Source organism: Oncorhynchus mykiss, chromosome 3 (assembly GCF_013265735.2).
Source record: "Oncorhynchus mykiss isolate Arlee chromosome 3, USDA_OmykA_1.1, whole genome shotgun sequence".
Classification (NCBI taxonomy): domain Eukaryota; kingdom Metazoa; phylum Chordata; class Actinopteri; order Salmoniformes; family Salmonidae; genus Oncorhynchus; species Oncorhynchus mykiss.
This window is the reverse complement of record NC_048567.1, coordinates 11,939,055-11,956,794: the sequence shown is the minus strand read 5'-3', so window position 1 is coordinate 11,956,794 and position 17,740 is coordinate 11,939,055. Positions and strand designations below refer to the sequence as shown.

The 17,740-nt window shown below is 45.6% G+C and overlaps 1 protein-coding gene across 4 annotated transcripts in view; it reads left to right on the top strand.

Annotated features, from left to right (window-relative positions):
- Window positions 1–6,220: 6,220 nt before the first annotated feature.
- LOC110509399 (chromodomain-helicase-DNA-binding protein 4) overlaps window positions 6,221–17,740 on the top strand; it is a 54,932-nt gene continuing 43,412 nt past the window's right edge. For 2 of the 4 annotated variants that reach the window (XM_036969169.1, XM_036969162.1), the window contains exons 1-12: window positions 6,223–6,414; window positions 6,747–6,938; window positions 7,449–7,570; window positions 7,793–8,077; window positions 8,242–8,360; window positions 8,730–8,829; window positions 9,079–9,283; window positions 9,391–9,512; window positions 9,630–9,756; window positions 10,159–10,328; window positions 10,736–10,984; window positions 11,344–11,547. In XM_036969169.1, coding sequence (XP_036825064.1) covers window positions 6,884–6,938; window positions 7,449–7,570; window positions 7,793–8,077; window positions 8,242–8,360; window positions 8,730–8,829; window positions 9,079–9,283; window positions 9,391–9,512; window positions 9,630–9,756; window positions 10,159–10,328; window positions 10,736–10,984; window positions 11,344–11,547 — 1,758 coding nt within the window. In that variant the 5' untranslated portion in view covers window positions 6,223–6,414; window positions 6,747–6,883. Of the gene's footprint in view, window positions 6,415–6,746; window positions 6,939–7,448; window positions 7,571–7,792; window positions 8,078–8,241; window positions 8,361–8,729; window positions 8,830–9,078; window positions 9,284–9,390; window positions 9,513–9,629; window positions 9,757–10,158; window positions 10,329–10,735; window positions 10,985–11,343; window positions 11,548–17,740 lie in introns of all 4 variants that reach the window. The other 2 variants (XM_036969174.1, XM_036969167.1) reach the window with 2 other exon arrangements.

The following is a 17,740-nucleotide window of genomic DNA, read 5'->3' as shown; positions in this document are numbered from 1 at the left end:
CCTTGTTTTGCAACTGGTCGGCTTCCGACCGCAAGGCACTACAGACGGTAGTGTGTACGGCCCAGTACATCACCGGGGCCAAGCTTCCTGCCATCCAGGACCTCTATACCAAGTGATGTCAGAGGAAGACCCTAAAAATTGTCAAAGACTCCATCTACCCTAGTCATAGACTGTTCTCTCTGCTACCACAAGGCAAGCAGTACTGGAGCGCCAAGTCTAGGTCCAAGAGACTTATAAACAGCTTCTACTCCCATGCCATAAGACTCCTCAACAGCTAATCAAATGGCTACCCAGACTATTTGCATTGCCCCCCCCCCCCCCCCCCCCCCCCCGCATGCATAGCAACTTTAATAACTCTACCTACATGTTCAAAATGACCTCAATTACCTCGACACCGGTGCCCCCGCACATTGACACATTGACTCTGTACTGGTACCTGTATAGAGCCCCGCTATTGTTATTTACTGCTGCTCTTTAATTATTTGTTATTTTTATCTCGTACTTTTTGGGGGTATTTTCTTAAAACTGCATTGTTGGTTAAGGGCTTTAAGTAAGCATTTCACTGTAAGGTTCTACCTGTAGTATTCGGCGCATGTGACAAATAAAATGTGATTTGATATAGAGATGACTACACCCACCCCTCGTCCAGGAATTGCGACACTATGGTTTTTTGTGTATATATGTACGTGAGAAAGTGTCTTACCTAATGTTTAATCTTCCCAAACTTTGTTGCTCTTTTTACGAGTTCCCCACACCCCTCCTCTATCTCCCCCGTACTTGCCCTCTCCTTCGGTCTTTCGCTGCCTCTCTATATCGTCTTAGAAGAAGGGGTGACATTTAGACAAGGGGTATAAAACACACTGGCAACAAATATTGGAACTGAGGCAAATAAATCACGAAAGTGGAGGGGAGGGAGGGAGGGATGGAGTGAGGGATGAAGAGAAACTACTGGGGTGTTAAACTGAGGTGAAGGGGTAAAGGGAAAGTGGGCCGAAAGGAACATTCAGGGATGTAGGGTAGAAGGAAAGTCTGATATTAGAGTTCAAGGAGGGGGGTTGGTGCTCCCTTATGGTCCTGTACAGCACTCTCTCTGTGTGTGTGTGTGTGTGCGTGCGTGCGTGCGTGCTAATGGGGTATGTTCCGGCCCAGAGTTGGAACACCTGAGTTAACTAATTTATTACTTGTGTTAGATCTCCAATAGTTGATTTAGGTGTTTTAGTGCTAGGTATGAACAAAAACCTGCACACTTTGGCTGTCCAGGGATGGGATTGGTGACCTATGCCCATTTACTTATAGGCCTATTTAATTAGTGTAATAGTGCTGAACAATTTTTGGTTAACTCGTTGAAAGAGGTGTATGAGGCCCTTGTTGCCCTGCTGACCCCTGCCCTACGACCTCTAATGATATCACTATCTGATGGCATACCATAGTCTACCTGAACCCAGTGACACGAGGTCCTCTCCAAACAAACAAATAAATAACCTAATTCTAGGTTGGCTCCACCTCCTCAAACCTCTCTCTCTCTCCATTTGAACAGTCCCTCTCTCTGTTTCCCTCCCGCCTCCTACCTCCTCAAACCTCTCTCTCTCTCCGTTTGAACAGTCCCTCTCTCTGTTTCCCTCCCCCCTCCCCCCTCCCACCTCCCCAAACCTCTCTCTCTCTCTGTTTGAACAGTCCCTCTCTCTGTTCCCCTCCCCCCTCCCACCTCCCCAAACCTCTCTCTCTCTCTCCGTTTGAACAGTCCCTCTCTCTGTTTCCCTCCCCCTCCCCCCCTCCCCCCTCCCACCTCCCCAAACCTCTCTCTCTCTCTCCGTTTGAACAGTCCCTCTCTCTGTTTCCCTCCTCCCCCCTTTTTTAAACTCTACTCCATGTCGTATTCCTCCTTTGTGTCCGTCCATTTCTCTCAGTGACGTCTTTTTCTGTATCCCCCAGCAATGCCATGGCGATGGGCTCGCCACTGTCACGTCCGGCGCCTCCGTTGTGCTCATCCCTCCGTCCCTTCACCCCTCTCTCGTAAATAACATCCCTCTTTTTGAACTGTCTTTCCTCCTGTTGGAGCCCTTTTTATCATACTAGATGGCCTCACTTACACTCTGATTGTCTATAGTCACGTTGCAGGTGTGAACTAGCTACCTCAACACCTGTGCCTATTTAGTAGTTTGTGTAACTTCTTAAGAGGTTTCCTAACATCCAGGTGGGTGGTGGTGGTGCAGTCAGAGGTGTTATGCACGGCGCACCTCAAAGGGCCAACTGTGGCCAAATTCAAAATCTTTGAATTAATTCTGTGTATAAAAAACTATATCTTGGATACTTTTATCTTACAAAGAAATACAACTGATGGGGCTTGAGTACACATTGGTGGTGGATATTGCCGTGAGTTCCAGTGCTTTGAGCATTGAAAAAGTGCTATATAAATTCAGCCCTATAGCATTATGATGTAGCTAGTATAACAGGTAGGGCTGCGCTGCCACTCCATCCAGATATCTGTACTGTATTGTTATCTCATAGTGTGCTGATTATTACTGGATGGCCAGCTGACCTCATTCCCCCATGGTCGCCCTTGGTAACCATCAACTCTATTGCAAAGCCTTCTCTTAGGTTATTATGGGATGGAAATTTGATCTCTCTCTCTCTCTCTCTCTCTCTATCTCCCTCCCTCCCTCCCTCCTGTTTTCTCAGCCTGAGTATGAACAAAGCAGTCATATCTGACTTAGACGTTACCATTTACTGTAAAGGCACACCCACCGGAAAGAGAGGTTTCTTCTGAAGCTAGCGTGTTTCTATGTATGAGAGGTGGTGAAGGGAGCTGAGAATATTATGGGATGGATGTGTTAGAGGGGTGAGCAGCAGATGTGTGGAGGTGGGGGCAGTGTGTGGGGCTCTGAATATTATGGGATTGATGCGTTATTAGGCAGTGTGTGTGTGTGTGGGGGGGTGGCGGTGGCTGTGAAAGGAAGGGAGGGGATTGTGAGCATTATGGGTTAGAGAGGTTGTCAGGCAGGGGCCTGAGACAGGGAAGCTAGGGGGAGTGTGTGGGTTGAGTGGGTATAGGGGGATAAGAGTGGAATGTGTGTGTGTGTGTGGGTTGAGCGGGTATAGGGGGATAAGAGTGGAATGTGTGTGTGCGTGCGTGTGCATGCGTGTGTTTGTGTGTAGGGTGCTGTGAATACTATGGGATTCAGGTGTTATGAAATGGAAGGGGGGGTGTATGGGTTTGGGGGGGTAACGGAGCATCCAATCGCAGACAACAGAAAATGGTCTGACATTGGGGCTTGGGGTCATGGCGAGGGGAAATGTTATGAGGTGTGCAGTCAGAAAGGCAGAGAGAGTAATGGCTCACTACACCTGGGCTGGACACACTGGCAGACAGGTGTAGAGAGACGTTGCGTTCCCTCCAGGTTTGGTGTGGCAACTCCTTTTGAACAATAACAGTCATACCTGGAAGACTTTACAGCTCAACAATAAAAACAATCTGAATTTCAATTGACCATTACCCCAGTAGAAACATAACTAATTAAACCCCACCCAGGCAGAGATCATTCTGGTGTAGGGCCTCTTGCATCCAGGGCACAGTCAGTGCACTTGACCTGTAGAGGGAGTAGGATCCCAAGCTATTTAGTACGGCACCAGAAGACATATCTACTGGACAGGTTCTACGTTTTTAAGGATCTGCCTGCATGCCTGCCTTGCTCACCCGCCCGCCCCTTTTTGTCAGGATTCCTGTGTGTGTCGTGGGTGTATTTAACCTTCAACAATTGAATTTTCTTCGTCTGTTTATTTCTTCTGGGGAAAAAAGCAGGATATAAACTTTACAGTGGTGCAAAAGCTTGGTTGATATGCCCATAATGTACTACTGATAAATCAATATCAGCGATACAGTAACAAAGTCACAAAATGAATGGTGTTTGGTTTCAGGAACACTGGGCTATGAAGAATTTACTTGCAGAGACCTGAAGGGGATGGTGAGAGAGGGAGGTAAGAAATTCACGCACACACGCACGCACACACACACACCAACATGATACCATTCTATTGTCTGCCATCTAGAAAATGCCACCCCATAAGGACAGAGTCCAACCATTCAGAGTGATGCATGACAGTCCATCCATGTAAACACAATGCATCCATCACACATATCCCAGATAACTTGAAACTTATCACTGATTCAGTCCTAACACATTAGGGTATAAATCAATCTATCAAATCTAATTGATAGAGCTCTTTTTTACATCTGCAGTTGTCACAAGGTGTTTTAAATGTTTCTGTCTACAGGGCTCCCGAGTGGCGCAGCGGTATAAGGCACTGCATCTCAGTGCTAGAGGTGTCACTACAGACCCTGGTTTGATTCCAGGCTGTATCACAACAGGCCATGATTGAGTGATGCATGACAGTCCACAGTCCATCCATGTAAACACAATGCATCCATCACACATATACCAGATGACTTGATTCTTATCACTGATTCAGTCCTAACACATTAGGGTATAAATCAATCGATCACTTTTTTACATCTGCAGTTGTCACAAGATGCCACAAGGTGCCACCACATAAGGGTTACTACAGACCCTGGTTCAATTCCAGGCTGTATCACAACAGGCCATGATTGGGAGTCCCATAGGGCTGCGCACAATTGCCCAGGGTCGCCCGGGTTAGGATATGGCTGGGTTAGGCCATCTTTGTAAATAAGAATTTGTTCTTAACTGGCTTGCCTATCATCTGTGCATAGTCACTTTAATAACTCTACCTTCATGTACATATTACCTCAACTAACCAGTGCCCCCGCACATTGTCGCTGTACCGGTACCCCCTGTATATAGTCTCGCTATTGTTATTTTACTGCTGCTCTTTAATTACTTGTTACTTTTATTTCTTATTCTTATCCGTATTTTTTTTAAACTGCAATGTTGGTTAGGGGCTCATAAGTAAGCATTTCATTCTAAGGTCTACACCTATCGTATTCGGCGCATGTGACTAATAAAATTTTATTTTATTTGATAGTTAAATAAATGTTAAATAAAATATAAAATAAAAACATGTCAATGCGGTCAGGTAGTGTGTTTGCAAACACGGCATCAAAATATTAACATTCCTGGTCATGCAATTTATTGACCATCTGTTGCCCAATTCAAGACTGAATGCATCTGTATATACTTTCGATCTGTGGTTTCCAACCTGTTTCAGCTACTGTAGCACCAGCTGAATTTTGCTCTGCCTGGAGTACCCCTGAAGTACCCCCTCATGTGCATTTTTCCAGTAGGCCTATGATCTGATGAGTCTTCTTAAGTACCCCCTGTGGATAGGCCAGGTACCCCCAGGAGTCCTAGTACCCCTGGTTGGGAACCACTGCTTTAGATGCTTTTCTATATGGTTGAATTCTCTGGGGCGGTCAATGCAATGTTGACCCTGTTTCACATTCTAGTTTTCTCTACCCTGTCCACAGCACTGTATGCTGTGAGGGCTATGGGGACAATGGACCCCAACTGTACTGTGCCATCCCATAAGTTGTTCTGTTGAGTCCAGAGACAGATGCCTAACATGTGACACAGCAGTCCATCATTGACACAAGCAGTACATGTTTCTGGTATCCCTGTGGGTCCCAAACAATCACATGTGTGTGGCAAACCTGTTGTGTTGATGTGTGTATTTAAGACTAAGCCATGTGTACCATGTACTTCAGTACAGTTGGCCTAGAGTTATTCCCATGCAAGTGTTATAAAGCAGTCTTATACTGTGAGTGCAGTCTGTAAGTAAGTACGCACAGTGGTAGCCTAGCCTACGTGTGGGCTTCCATAGGTCTTCTGGGTGCAGTGGAAGACATGCCAGGTGGACAGTCTGTGAATATTATGGTCTGTCACCAATGGCCTAGAGTTTCCCTGGAGACCATGTGACTGGTATTTTTTCTCCTGTCTTTTTAGGAGTTGTGTTTATTATGGGATGTTGGTGGCTGGAATATTATGGTCTGTCAGAGAGAGGGCGGGGGGAGGAGTGTATCCATGACAACGGAGTTTCTAAGGGGCTGGGATGAAGAGTGTGTGTTCAGTAGAAATGTATGTGCATGAGCATATGTGTGTGTGTGTGTGTGTGAGAGAGGGGGGAGGTGCGTGCAAGCTGAGTATTATGGTCTGTCTGTTGCGAGGTAACTATGCAGAGTTGTGTGAGTCCGAGGGAGGGAGGGAGGGAGGATTATTCTGGGATGTCTGCCCCCTTTGTGTGTTTGTGAGGATGTTAGCTAAGCTCTGCTAGCCACTGAGGCTGGGGGAGAGAAGGGGGACGGAGAGTGTGCAACCTGTTTTGCAGGGTCATTAACGACATATTTTACTGGATATTGTTGCTCATTAATTTATATTAAAGACTAATACCATTGCTGAGAGACAATTATTACACGAAGGAAACCCATCTCTAACAGGGACTACAGTAAGTTTCTCACAAGTCTTAGGGGTTTCACTTGAACCCTGACTGTAACTGTAAGTTTGCCTAAATTGAGTTTGTATCGCGGAGTGGGGCAGTATTGCAGAGAGTACTATAATGCACCTTTCTATTCAATACACGATGATTGACGGGTGTCCATTGCTACAGCTTCCTGTGCGGTTGGACAGAGGCATGCCAATTGAAAACAAATGTTTTTCGATGTAATAAGATAGTTAACATGTCACACCGTGACCTGTCACTGTAATAAATATTTATTATTATTCGAAAAATACCAATTGGATTGCTAATTCAAGCAAAGGTTTTTTTTCTTTTTACAGCGACCCTCCCCTCCCCAGGACACCCCCGTTCCATTCTCCACCACCCACACGTCATTTGCCCTCCTCCCTCACCAGATCGGACAGGGTTCGGTGGAGGGATTAGCTCGCTTTTAATTTAAATTCATTATTATTGAAATATGTCGGGAAGCGAGGACGAGAGGGAAGACTTGGAACCTACGGCACTTGCACATGGTAAGACAGCAATATTTTTTTTCAGAACAGGCTTGCAGGTTGGTAACGTTAGTTAACGTTACATTAGCTAGTTAGCTAGCTGATTTACTAGCTACTCTAGTCTGGTTACTAGTAGTGACAATTTACATTAGGCAGCCCAGTTCGCTAGCTAGTCTAATGTTTTGCTTCTACGCTAGCTGGCAAACTTGATAGCACGTTAGCTAGCTACCAATAGAGAGTGCGTAAATATTTACACTGTCAATGCATGCGTGTTGTTGTTAGAAGTTGCGTCCACGACCATTTGCTGGCAAAGTCACAGGAGTCATGCCTCTTGTTTGGTACTGAACTGGCAACAGACGTGCAGTGCGTTCTTTATATCACAATTGATCCAAAACACTGTCAATAAAGCTTGTCTGCAGTTGACAGTTTTAGAATTTTATACAAATCACTCAAATATATTTTTATGAATATAATTATCTCAATCAATTATGCATTTTATTCAATCAATTCCTGTACCCTTTCCATCGGCAGACGAGGAGGAACCAGAAGAGGCTGTGTCTGACGTCGAGGTCCCTGCCAAGTCAAAGAAGAAGAAGAAAGCCAAGAAGAGCCTTGAGAGCAGGATCAGCAAGAGACCAAGACCTGTCAGAGAGGTAGGGTGGGCATGATCCTTCCTTACATGAAGTATCCTAGTCACTGATATCAGGGATTTCTCCAAGGAATTTGGGAGGGAAGAATGCATTTTGAAGTATAATAATAACAATACAGATAGCGCCTAGCCTTTGACCCTTTTGACCTGTCCTTAGTATACATTTTCAGCATTTGTGAGATTTTTTTCTTCATATTTGCATCTATGTTGACTTGTTTCCTCTCAGGAGGTGCCAGTCAGCTCACCAGAACCCTTCATAGCAGTAGAGCAAGCAGCGAGGGAGGAGGAAGAGGGAGGAGGAGGTAGAGCCAGGTCAGAAAGCGAGGGAAGTGATTACGCCCCGAGGGGGAAGAAGAAGAAGCGCTCCAGCTCCTCCAAAGACAAGAAGAAGGGAGGAGGGACGAGTGGAGAGAAGGAGAAAGGAGGAGGAGGCTCATCCAGCTCCAAGAGCAAACGCAAAGAACCAGAACTAGAGAAAGATGAGGATGAAGATGATGATGAAGATAGCCAGGTGAGGATGAAGGCTAAGAGGTGGGCAGTGCGGGTGGGGTGAACAAGGGAGATGTTGGAGCTGTTCTCTGTTTGGATTTGAAGCAGCCCCTGCAATCCACTTAATGACGCTGTTGGCTCAGTGACCCTGAATGTAATGATATCCTCACTTCGCCCCCTCTCCAGGAGCCCAAGAGCTCGACTCAGCTGCTGGAGGACTGGGGCATGAAAGACATCGACCACGTCTTCACTCAGAAGGACTACACCACCATCACCAACTACAAGGCCTTCAGCCAGTTTGTCAGGTTAACACACCTCTCTCACATCTCATGTTTTCTACTTTCTCCTTCTGTTTCCACTGTAGCACATTTCCGTACCACTTCACTTGAATAGCGCAGCTTTTGTGGATCGGGGGAGAAAGTTACTTCATATCTGTGTGTGACTGAGCTAGCTACGACCAGTCTGAAACTGCCCCTACTTCTACCCCAACTTAAACTAACATAGCAGACGTAAAAAGACGCTTGAATGGAGTCCCCACATCTGTTTTTCAGAGCAAATGGAAGTTATGTTGAAAATACTGTATCCCTGAAAACCGCAAACATCCACTTTCTGCCGCCCCCCTGTAGAGTGCCCCAAACTTAACCTCTGCCTCTCCTTTGCCCTCACTTCATCAGACCCCTCATCGCAGCCAAGAACCCCAAGATCGCTGTGTCCAGGATGATGACTCTGATGATGGCCAAGTGGAGGGAGTTCAGCACCAACAACCCTCTGAAGGTAACACAACCCAATACAAGGCATTGCTATAACATGACATTACATTGCTATAACATGACATTACATTGCTATTACATGACATTACATTGCTATTACATGACATTACATTGCTATTACAATACATTACATTGCTAATACAATACATTACATTGCTAATACAATACATTACAAACGTATTTTGACTATGATTGCATGTTCTTTATAGGTAACAGTCCTGATTTCCATCCTGCCTTGTCTAACCCTCTGTAGGGCTGTGCCAGTGCCAACGCAGCCCTGGCAGCTGCCAACGTGGCTGCGGCCGTGGAAAGCATGGTGGTGGCAGGGACAGAGGCAGGAGGGGATACAGGGGCGGGGGGTAGTGCTGCTAAAGACTCCCCTCCAGCTACACCCGCTTCCGTACCTGTAGCTGTACCCGCACCCCCACTCCGCAAGGCCAAGACCAAAGAGGGCAAAGGTGAGGAATAAGTTAAAGGAATCCTGATGGAGGGAGCATGTATAAAATTAATTGTTGGGGATTTGTTGTAGAATAAGGGAATAATTGAACTCCATCTCCCTCTGCAGGCCCCAATGCTCGCAGGAGGTCCAAACCCAACCCTAAGGCTGCCCCCAAGCCCAAAGCCAAGAAGGTGGCTCCGCTCAAGATCAAACTGGGAGGCTTCAACAGCAAGAGGAAGAGATCCTCGGTAAGAAAACTAACTTGTCTGAGAATCAACTGATATGCAGTAAGCCTTGCCATACTTCTGTCCCACAGTTATATCATTGTATCTTTGTCTCTGTTTCTCTCCCTGTGTTGTTGTCAGAGTGAGGAGGATGAGCTTGACGTGGAGAGTGACTTTGACGACGGGACCTTTGAAGTGTCGGACGGCTCCAACAGCCACAGCAGCCGCTCCAAGAAGAAGGCCAAGACCGCCAAGAAGAAGAAGAAAGGTTGGCATGGAAACGCAACTGTCATCTCTTGACCTTTCATTCTATGCAATGGAGGTGTCTACATGCTATAGCTTTGGCTATAGCTTGTAGACTAGTGGTCAGTCACATACCTTAGATCAGGAGAGCTATAAGGGGTGCAGGCTTTTGTTCCAGTCCAGCACTAACACACTTGATTCAACTAATTGTGTTGCTGATGATCGTGTGATTAGAGGAATCAGATGTAGTTGCTCTGGGCTGAAACCAAGGACCTGGCTCTCAGCCAATCCTCTGAGAATATTAGATGTTTTTAACAGGACTATCATCATGTACAATCCCCCTCCCTCCTAACTCCTCCTCTTCCCCCCTAACTCCTCCCCTTCCATCCTAACTCCTCCCCCCTAACTCCTCCTCTTCCCATCCCAGTTGAGGAGGATGGTGACGGCTATGAGACAGACCACCAGGACTACTGTGAGGTGTGCCAGCAGGGAGGGGAGATCATCCTGTGTGACACCTGTCCCAGGGCCTACCACATGGTCTGTCTGGACCCCGACATGGAGAAGGCCCCTGAGGGCAAGTGGAGCTGCCCCCACTGTGTAAGTACACAATGTACCCAGTCTGAAGTTGGCCCATAGTCCAACCCATGGTTAGGTAGAGTTTACACCATATTGCTTGTATACACTGTATGTATTTTCTCTTTAATGACTAAAGATTGGTGTGATATCCTATTTTTGATGTTGAACTTTTTCTGTCCTGGTCCTTCTCTCTTTCACTCCTCCTATCTTTCTCTCTCCATCCCCTTGTCCTCATCACCCCACTCTCGCTTCCCCCTCATCATTCCGCTCCCCTCTTCCCATTTCCTCTCAACACCCCCCCCCCCACCTACTCCCTCTCCCTCCTCACTCCCCTTCCTGCACTCTCACTATCCCCTCCACCACACCTCTCCCACATTCTCCCCCCCTCTCCTCCCACTCTCTTTTTGTTTCTCCCTCCCTCCCTGCAGGAGAAAGAGGGGATCCAGTGGGAGGCCAGAGAGGAGCTGTCTGAGGGAGAGGGGGAGGACGAGGAGGTGGGGAGGGATGAGGGATGGGTAGAGGAGGAGGATGACCATCACATAGAGTTCTGCAGGGTGTGTAAGGATGGAGGAGAGCTGCTGTGCTGTGACACCTGTACCTCCTCCTACCACATCCACTGTCTCAACCCCCCCCTCCCCGAGATACCCAACGGGGAATGGATCTGCCCACGCTGCATGGTGAGCCCTGCCACCCTGTGTATGTCTGTGAGAGAGAGAGAGAGAGAGAGAGAGATTCTCAACTTATGGGTGTTGGATGTACATGATTATTAAAGAGAACATGTTCTGTTTTACATGTGTGGGTGGCTACACCTACATCATATGGAATTCTTGATTTGAGTTGAGTCAGCTATACAGCTGTAACTCTCAATTTCCGATCTTTCCTCATATATGCTGGCATTGTTTTTTAAATTTATAATGATGGAAGATGGCAGATATAAATGCAATTTGTAGTGTTGACATGATTGACAAAGAAGGTATTTTCTACACAAGATATTTCTTTGTAAATGTATATCTGATTGTTCCTGAATTTCCCTCAGTGCCCAGGCATGAAGGGTAAAGTCCAGAAGGTTCTGACCTGGAAGTGGGGTGAACCTCCACCCCCTACACCTGTGCCCCGCCCCCTGGACCTCCCAGCTGAGGCTCCGGACCCTGTCCCATTGGCCGGCCGACCAGAGAGGCAGTTCTTTGTCAAGTGGTGCAACATGTCTTACTGGCACTGTTCCTGGGTTCAAGAGCTACAGGTAACACGCACAACCAGCAATATGCCACTGTAATATGCAGGCTTAATTAGGGCTGTGGCAGCCATGACATTTTGTCAGACCGTTATTGTCATGCAAAAGACTGCCGGTCTCATGGTAATTGATCGTTCATTAACATAAACACGTTGGGGGACAGAATGCGGTCGGACCATCACATAATTGCCATATATATTACTCTTACAGAATTTCCATGTGGGCAAGGATATTGGAAATTTAATCAGTCTACTGGATGATAACTTGTTTTTATCTTGGACAGAAGAATTTATAACTAGGTACAGCAGATGCCAATATCTTATGGGACAATTTTAAATGTGCCTTTAGAGGTCATGCAATTCAGTACTCATCTACACTGCTCCAAAAAATAAAAGGAACACTTAAACAACACAATGTAACTCCAAGTCAATCACACTTCTGTGAAATCAAACTGTCCACTTAGGGAGCAACACTGATTGACAATACATTTCACATGCTGTTGTGCAAATGGAATAGACAACAGGTGGAAATTATAGGCAATTAACAAGACACCCCCAATACAGGAGTGGTTCTGCAGGTGGTGACCACAGACCACTTCTCAGTTCCTATGCTTCCTGGCTGATGTTTTGGTCACTTTTGAATGCTGGCGGTGCTTTCACTCTAGTGGTAGCATGAGATGGAGTCTACAACCCACACAAGTGGCTCAGGTAGTGCAGCTCACTCAGGATGGAACATCAATGCGAGCTGTGGCAAGAAGGTTTGCTGTGTCTGTCAGCGTAGTGTCCAGAGCATGGAGGCGCTACCAGGAGACAGGCCAGTACATCAGGAGACGGGGAGGAGGCCGTAGGAGGGCAACAACCCAGCAGCAGGACCGCTACCTCCGCCTTTGTGCAAGGAGGAGCAGGAGGAGCACTGCCAGAGCCCTGCAAAATGACCTCCAGCAGGCCACAAATGTGCATGTGTCTGCTCAAACGGTCAGAAACAGACTCCATGAGGGTGGTATGAGGGCCCGACGTCCACAGGTGGGGGTTGTGCTTACAGCCCAACACCGTGCAGGACGTTTGGCATTTGCCAGAGAACACCAAGATTGGCAAATTCGCCACTGGCGCCCTGTGCTCTTCACAGATAAAAGCAGGTTCACACTGAGCACATGTGACAGACGTGACAGAGTCTGGAGACGCCGTGGAGAACGTTCTGCTGCCTGCAACATCCTCCAGCATGACCGGTTTGGCGGTGGGTCAGTCATGGTGTGGGGTGGCATTTCTTTGGGGGGCCGCACAGCCCTCCATGTGCTCGCCAGAGATAGCCTGACTGCCATTAGGTACCGAGATGAGATCCTCAGACCCCCTGTGAGACCATATGCTGGTGCGGTTGGCCCTGGGTTCCTCCTAATGCAAGACAATGCTAGACCTCATGTGGCTGGAGTGTGTCAGCAGTTCCTACAAGAGGAAGGCATTGATGCTATGGACTGGCCCGCCCGTTCCCCAGACCTGAATCCAATTGAGCACATCTGGGACATCATGTCTCGCCCCATCCACCATCGCCACAGACTGTCCAGGAGTTGGCGGATGCTTTAGTCCAGGTCTGGGAGGAGATCCCTCAGGAGACCATCCACCACCTCATCAGGAGCATGCCCAGGCGTTGTACGGAGGTCATACAGGCACGTGGAGGCCACACACCCTACTGAGCCTCATTTTGACTTGTTTTAAGGACATTACATCAAAGTTGGCCTGTTGTGTGGTTTTCACTTTAATTTTGAGTGTGACTCCAAATCCAGACCTCCATGGGTTGATAAATTTGATTTCCATTGATAATTTTTGTGTGATTTTGTTGTCAGCACATTCAACTATGTAAAGAAAAAAGTATTTAATAAGAATATTTCATTCATTCAGATCTAGGATGTGTTATTTTAGTGTTCCCTTTATTTGTTTGAGCAGTGTATTGAAAAATAAAGCGAACTGGATGGAATATGGGGAAAAATTCACCAAATTATTTTTAAAAATGTTTTGAAATTTGTTACAAATTGAGTCACTCATGATGTACCAAACAATATTTTGAAAGAGGAACTGAAGTACTTTAAGAATGTGTTCGTTTCAGTCTCCTCCATCTCCACTAATCGAAGCTAATTGTATAGATTTTTTCCCCCAATTAATAATGTAAAATTAACATCTGAACAGAAAAATTCATGTGAAGGCCAAATTACAGAGGAGGAACTTCTTGATGTAATTAAAGCTTTGAAAGGCTGGTCATGTCTCATATCTACACCATTATCCCAGAAACCCTAGACCCACTCCAATTTGCATACCGCCCTAACAGATCCAGAGATGATGCAATCTCTATTGCACTTCACACTGCCCTTTCCCACCTGGACAAAAGGAACACCTAGTAAGAAAGCTAATCATTGACTACAGCTCAGCGTTCAACACCATAGTACCCTCAAAGCTCATCACTAAGATAAGGATCCTGGGACTAAACACCTCACTCTGCAACTGGATCCTGGACTTCCTGACGGGCGGCCCCCAGGTGGTGAGGTTAGGTAGCAACTGGAGGTCGACCGATTCATCGGAATGGCCGATTAATTTGGGTCGATTTCAAGTTTTCATAACAATCTGAAATCGATATTTATTATTTTTGGCCGCCGATTTTTTTTAAATTGAATCTTTATTTAACTAGGCAAGTCAGGTAAGAATACATTCTTATTTTCAATGACGTCCTAGGAACGGTGGATTAACTGCCTTGTTCAGGGGCATTTTGACCCTGTCAGCTCTGGGATTCAATCTTGCAACCTTACGGTTAACTAGTCCAATGCTATAACCACCTGCCTCTCATTGCACTCCATGAGGAGCCTGCCTGTTAAGCGAATGCAGTAGAAGCCAAGGTAAGTTGCTAGCTAGCATTAAACTTATCTTATAAAAAACTATCTATCATAATCACTAGTTAACTACACATGGTTGAGGATATTACTAGTTTATCTAGCGTGTCCTGCGTTGCATATAATCGATGCAACGCTGGGGGATGATTTAACAAAAGCGCATTTGCGAAAAAAGCACAATCGTTGCACAACTGTACCTAACCATAAACACCAATGCCTTTCTTAAAATCAATACACAGAAGTATATATTTTTAGACCTGCATATTTAGCTAAAATAAATCCAGGTTAGCAGGCAATATTAACCAGGTGAAATTGTGTCACTTCTCTTGTGTTCATTGCACGCAGAGTCAGGGTATATGCAACAGTTTGGGCAGCCTGGCTCATTGCCAACTAATTTGCCTGAATTTGACGTAATTATGACATAACATTGAAGGTTGTACAATGTAATAAGAATATTTAGACTTAGGGATGCCACCTGTTAGATAAAATACCGAACGGTTCCGTATTTCACTGAAATAATAAACGTTTTGTTTTCAAATGATAGTTTCCGGATTTGACCATATTAATGACCAAAGGCTCGTATTTCTGTGTGTTATGTTATAATTAAGTCTATGATTTGATAGAGCAGTCTGACTGAGCGATGGTAGACAGCAGCAGGCTCGTAAGCATTCATTCAAACAGCACTTTCGTGCGTTTTGCCAGCAGCTCTTCGCAAGCACAGCGCTGTTTATGACTTCAAGTCTATCAGCCTAATGGCTGGTGTAACCGATGTGAAATGGCTAACTAGTTAGCAGGGTGCGCGCTAATAGCGTTTCAAACGTCACTCGCTCTGACACTTAGAGTACTTTCTCCCCTTGCTCCGCTTTTGTGGAGCGATGGGTAACGCTGCTTCGAGTGTGGCTGTTGTCGATGTGTTCCTGGTTCGAGCCCAGGTAGGGGCGAGGAGAGGGACGGAAGCTATACTGTTACACTGGCAATATAAAGTGCCTATAAGAACATCCAATAGTCAAAGGTATATGAAATACAAATGGTATAGAGAGAAATAGTCCTATAAATACTATATTAACTACAACCTAAAACCTCTTACCTTGGAATATTGAAGTCTCATGTTAAAAGTAACCACCAGCTTTCATATGTTCTCATGTTCTGAGCAAGGAACTTAAACGTTAGCTTTAACATGGCACATATTGCACTTTTACTTTCTTCTCCAACACTTTGTTTTTGCGTTATTTAAACCAAATGTAACGTTTCATTATTTATTTGAGGCTAAATGGATTTTTATTGATGTATTACATTAAGTTAAAATAAGTGTTCATTCGGTATTGTCATTATTACAAATACATTTAAAAAAATGGACCGCATGGCAAGCGGTGCCGGAGTGCCAAGTCTAGGACAAAAAGGCTTCTCAACAGTTTTTTACCCACAATCCATAAGACTCCTGAACAGGTAATCAAATGGCTACACGGACTATTTGCATTGTGTGCCCTCCCAACCCCTCTTTTACACTGCTGCTACTTTCTGTTTATTATATATGCATAGTCACTTTGACTATACATTCATGTACAAACTACCTCAGTTGGCCCCGACCAACCAGTGCCCCAGCACATTGCCTAACCGGGCTATCTGCATTGTGTCCCGCCACCCACCACCCGCCAACCCCTCTTTTACGCTACTGCTACTCTCTGTTTATCATATATGCATAGTCACTTTAACCATATTTACATGTGCATACTACCTCAATCAGCCCGACTAACCGATGCCTGTATATAGCCTCGCTACTGTTATAGCCTCGCTACTGTATATAGCCTCGCTACTGTTTTTTTTCATTGTCTTTTACTTTTGTTTTTATTTCTTTACTTACCTATGGTTCACCTAATACCTTTTTTGTACTGATGGTTAGAGCCGGTAAGTAAGCATTTCACTGTAATGTCTGTAATGTCTACCTGTTGTATTTGGCGCACGTGACAAATAAACTTTGATTTGATTTAAGTCCGGGAAAACTCCAGGGCTGGATGGCATACCAGTGGAAGTATACCAAACTTTTTTATATCCTCAGAGGACCGTTATTAGCATGTTTTAACCACTCATATATAAACGGTAGATTATCAGACATGCAACAAGAAGGTCTGATTTCATTATTACCGAAACATGATCCAAGTGGTGTGTATATATAAAGATCCAGTCCGTTTAAAGAAAATGGAGCCTCTTACACTCCAGTGTTGTGATACAACATTTCTAGCTACAGTTGAAGTTGGAAGTTTACATACGCTTTAGCCAAATACATTTAAACTCAGTTTTTCACAATTTCTGACATTTTAATCCTAGTAAAAATTCCCTGTCTTAGGTCAGTTAGGATCACCACTTTATTTTAAGAATGTGAAATGTCAGAATAATAGTAGAGAGAATGATTTATTTCAGCTTTTATTTCTTTCATCACATTCGCAGTGGGTCAGAAGTGTACATACACTCAGTTAGTATTTGGTAGCATTGTCTTTAAATTGTTTAACTTGAATCAAATGTTTTGGGTAGCCTTCCACAAGCTTCCCACAATAAGTTGGGTGAATTTTGGCCCATTCCTCCTGACAGAGCTAGTGTAACTGAGTCAGGCTTGTAGGCCTCCTTGCTCACACACACTTTTTCAGTTCTGCCCACAAATGTTCTATAGGATTGAGGTCAGGGCTTTGTGATGGCCACTCCAATACCTTGACTTTGAATGTCCTTAAGCCATTTTGCCACAACTTTGGAAGTATGCGTGTTGTCATTGTCCATTTGGAAGACCATTTGCGACCAAGCTTTAACTTCCTGACTGTTGTCTTGAGATGTCGCTTCAATATATCCACATAATTTCCCATCCTCATGATGCTATCTATTTTGTGAAGTGCACCAGTCCCTCCTGCAGCAACGCCCCCCACAACATGATGCTGCCACCCCCGTGCTTCACGGTTGGGATGGTGTTCTTCGGCTTGCACAGCCAAAGGAGGGAGACGAGAAGCGAGGTGGACACAGGCGCTCCCAAAGAAGGTTATCCAGACGGATGGCCATTGAGACGCCAGCGCCCAAGGATATGTTGTCATCCCGACATGCCAACTCCATCTGAACCTCCTCGCGCAGTCCACTGCGGAATAGAGTACGGAGCGCCAGCTCATTACATCTACTGGAGGCTGCCACATTCTGAAAGGTGAGGGCATATTCCGCAGTGGTCTGGGCACCCTGCTGGATTTGGAACAGTTGCTCACCTCCCTCTCTGCCCTCTGGAGATTGGTCAAAGACCGCCCTGAACAGAGCCATGAACCTCTCATAGTAACCTAGCTCCTCCTCTCCTCTCTCCCA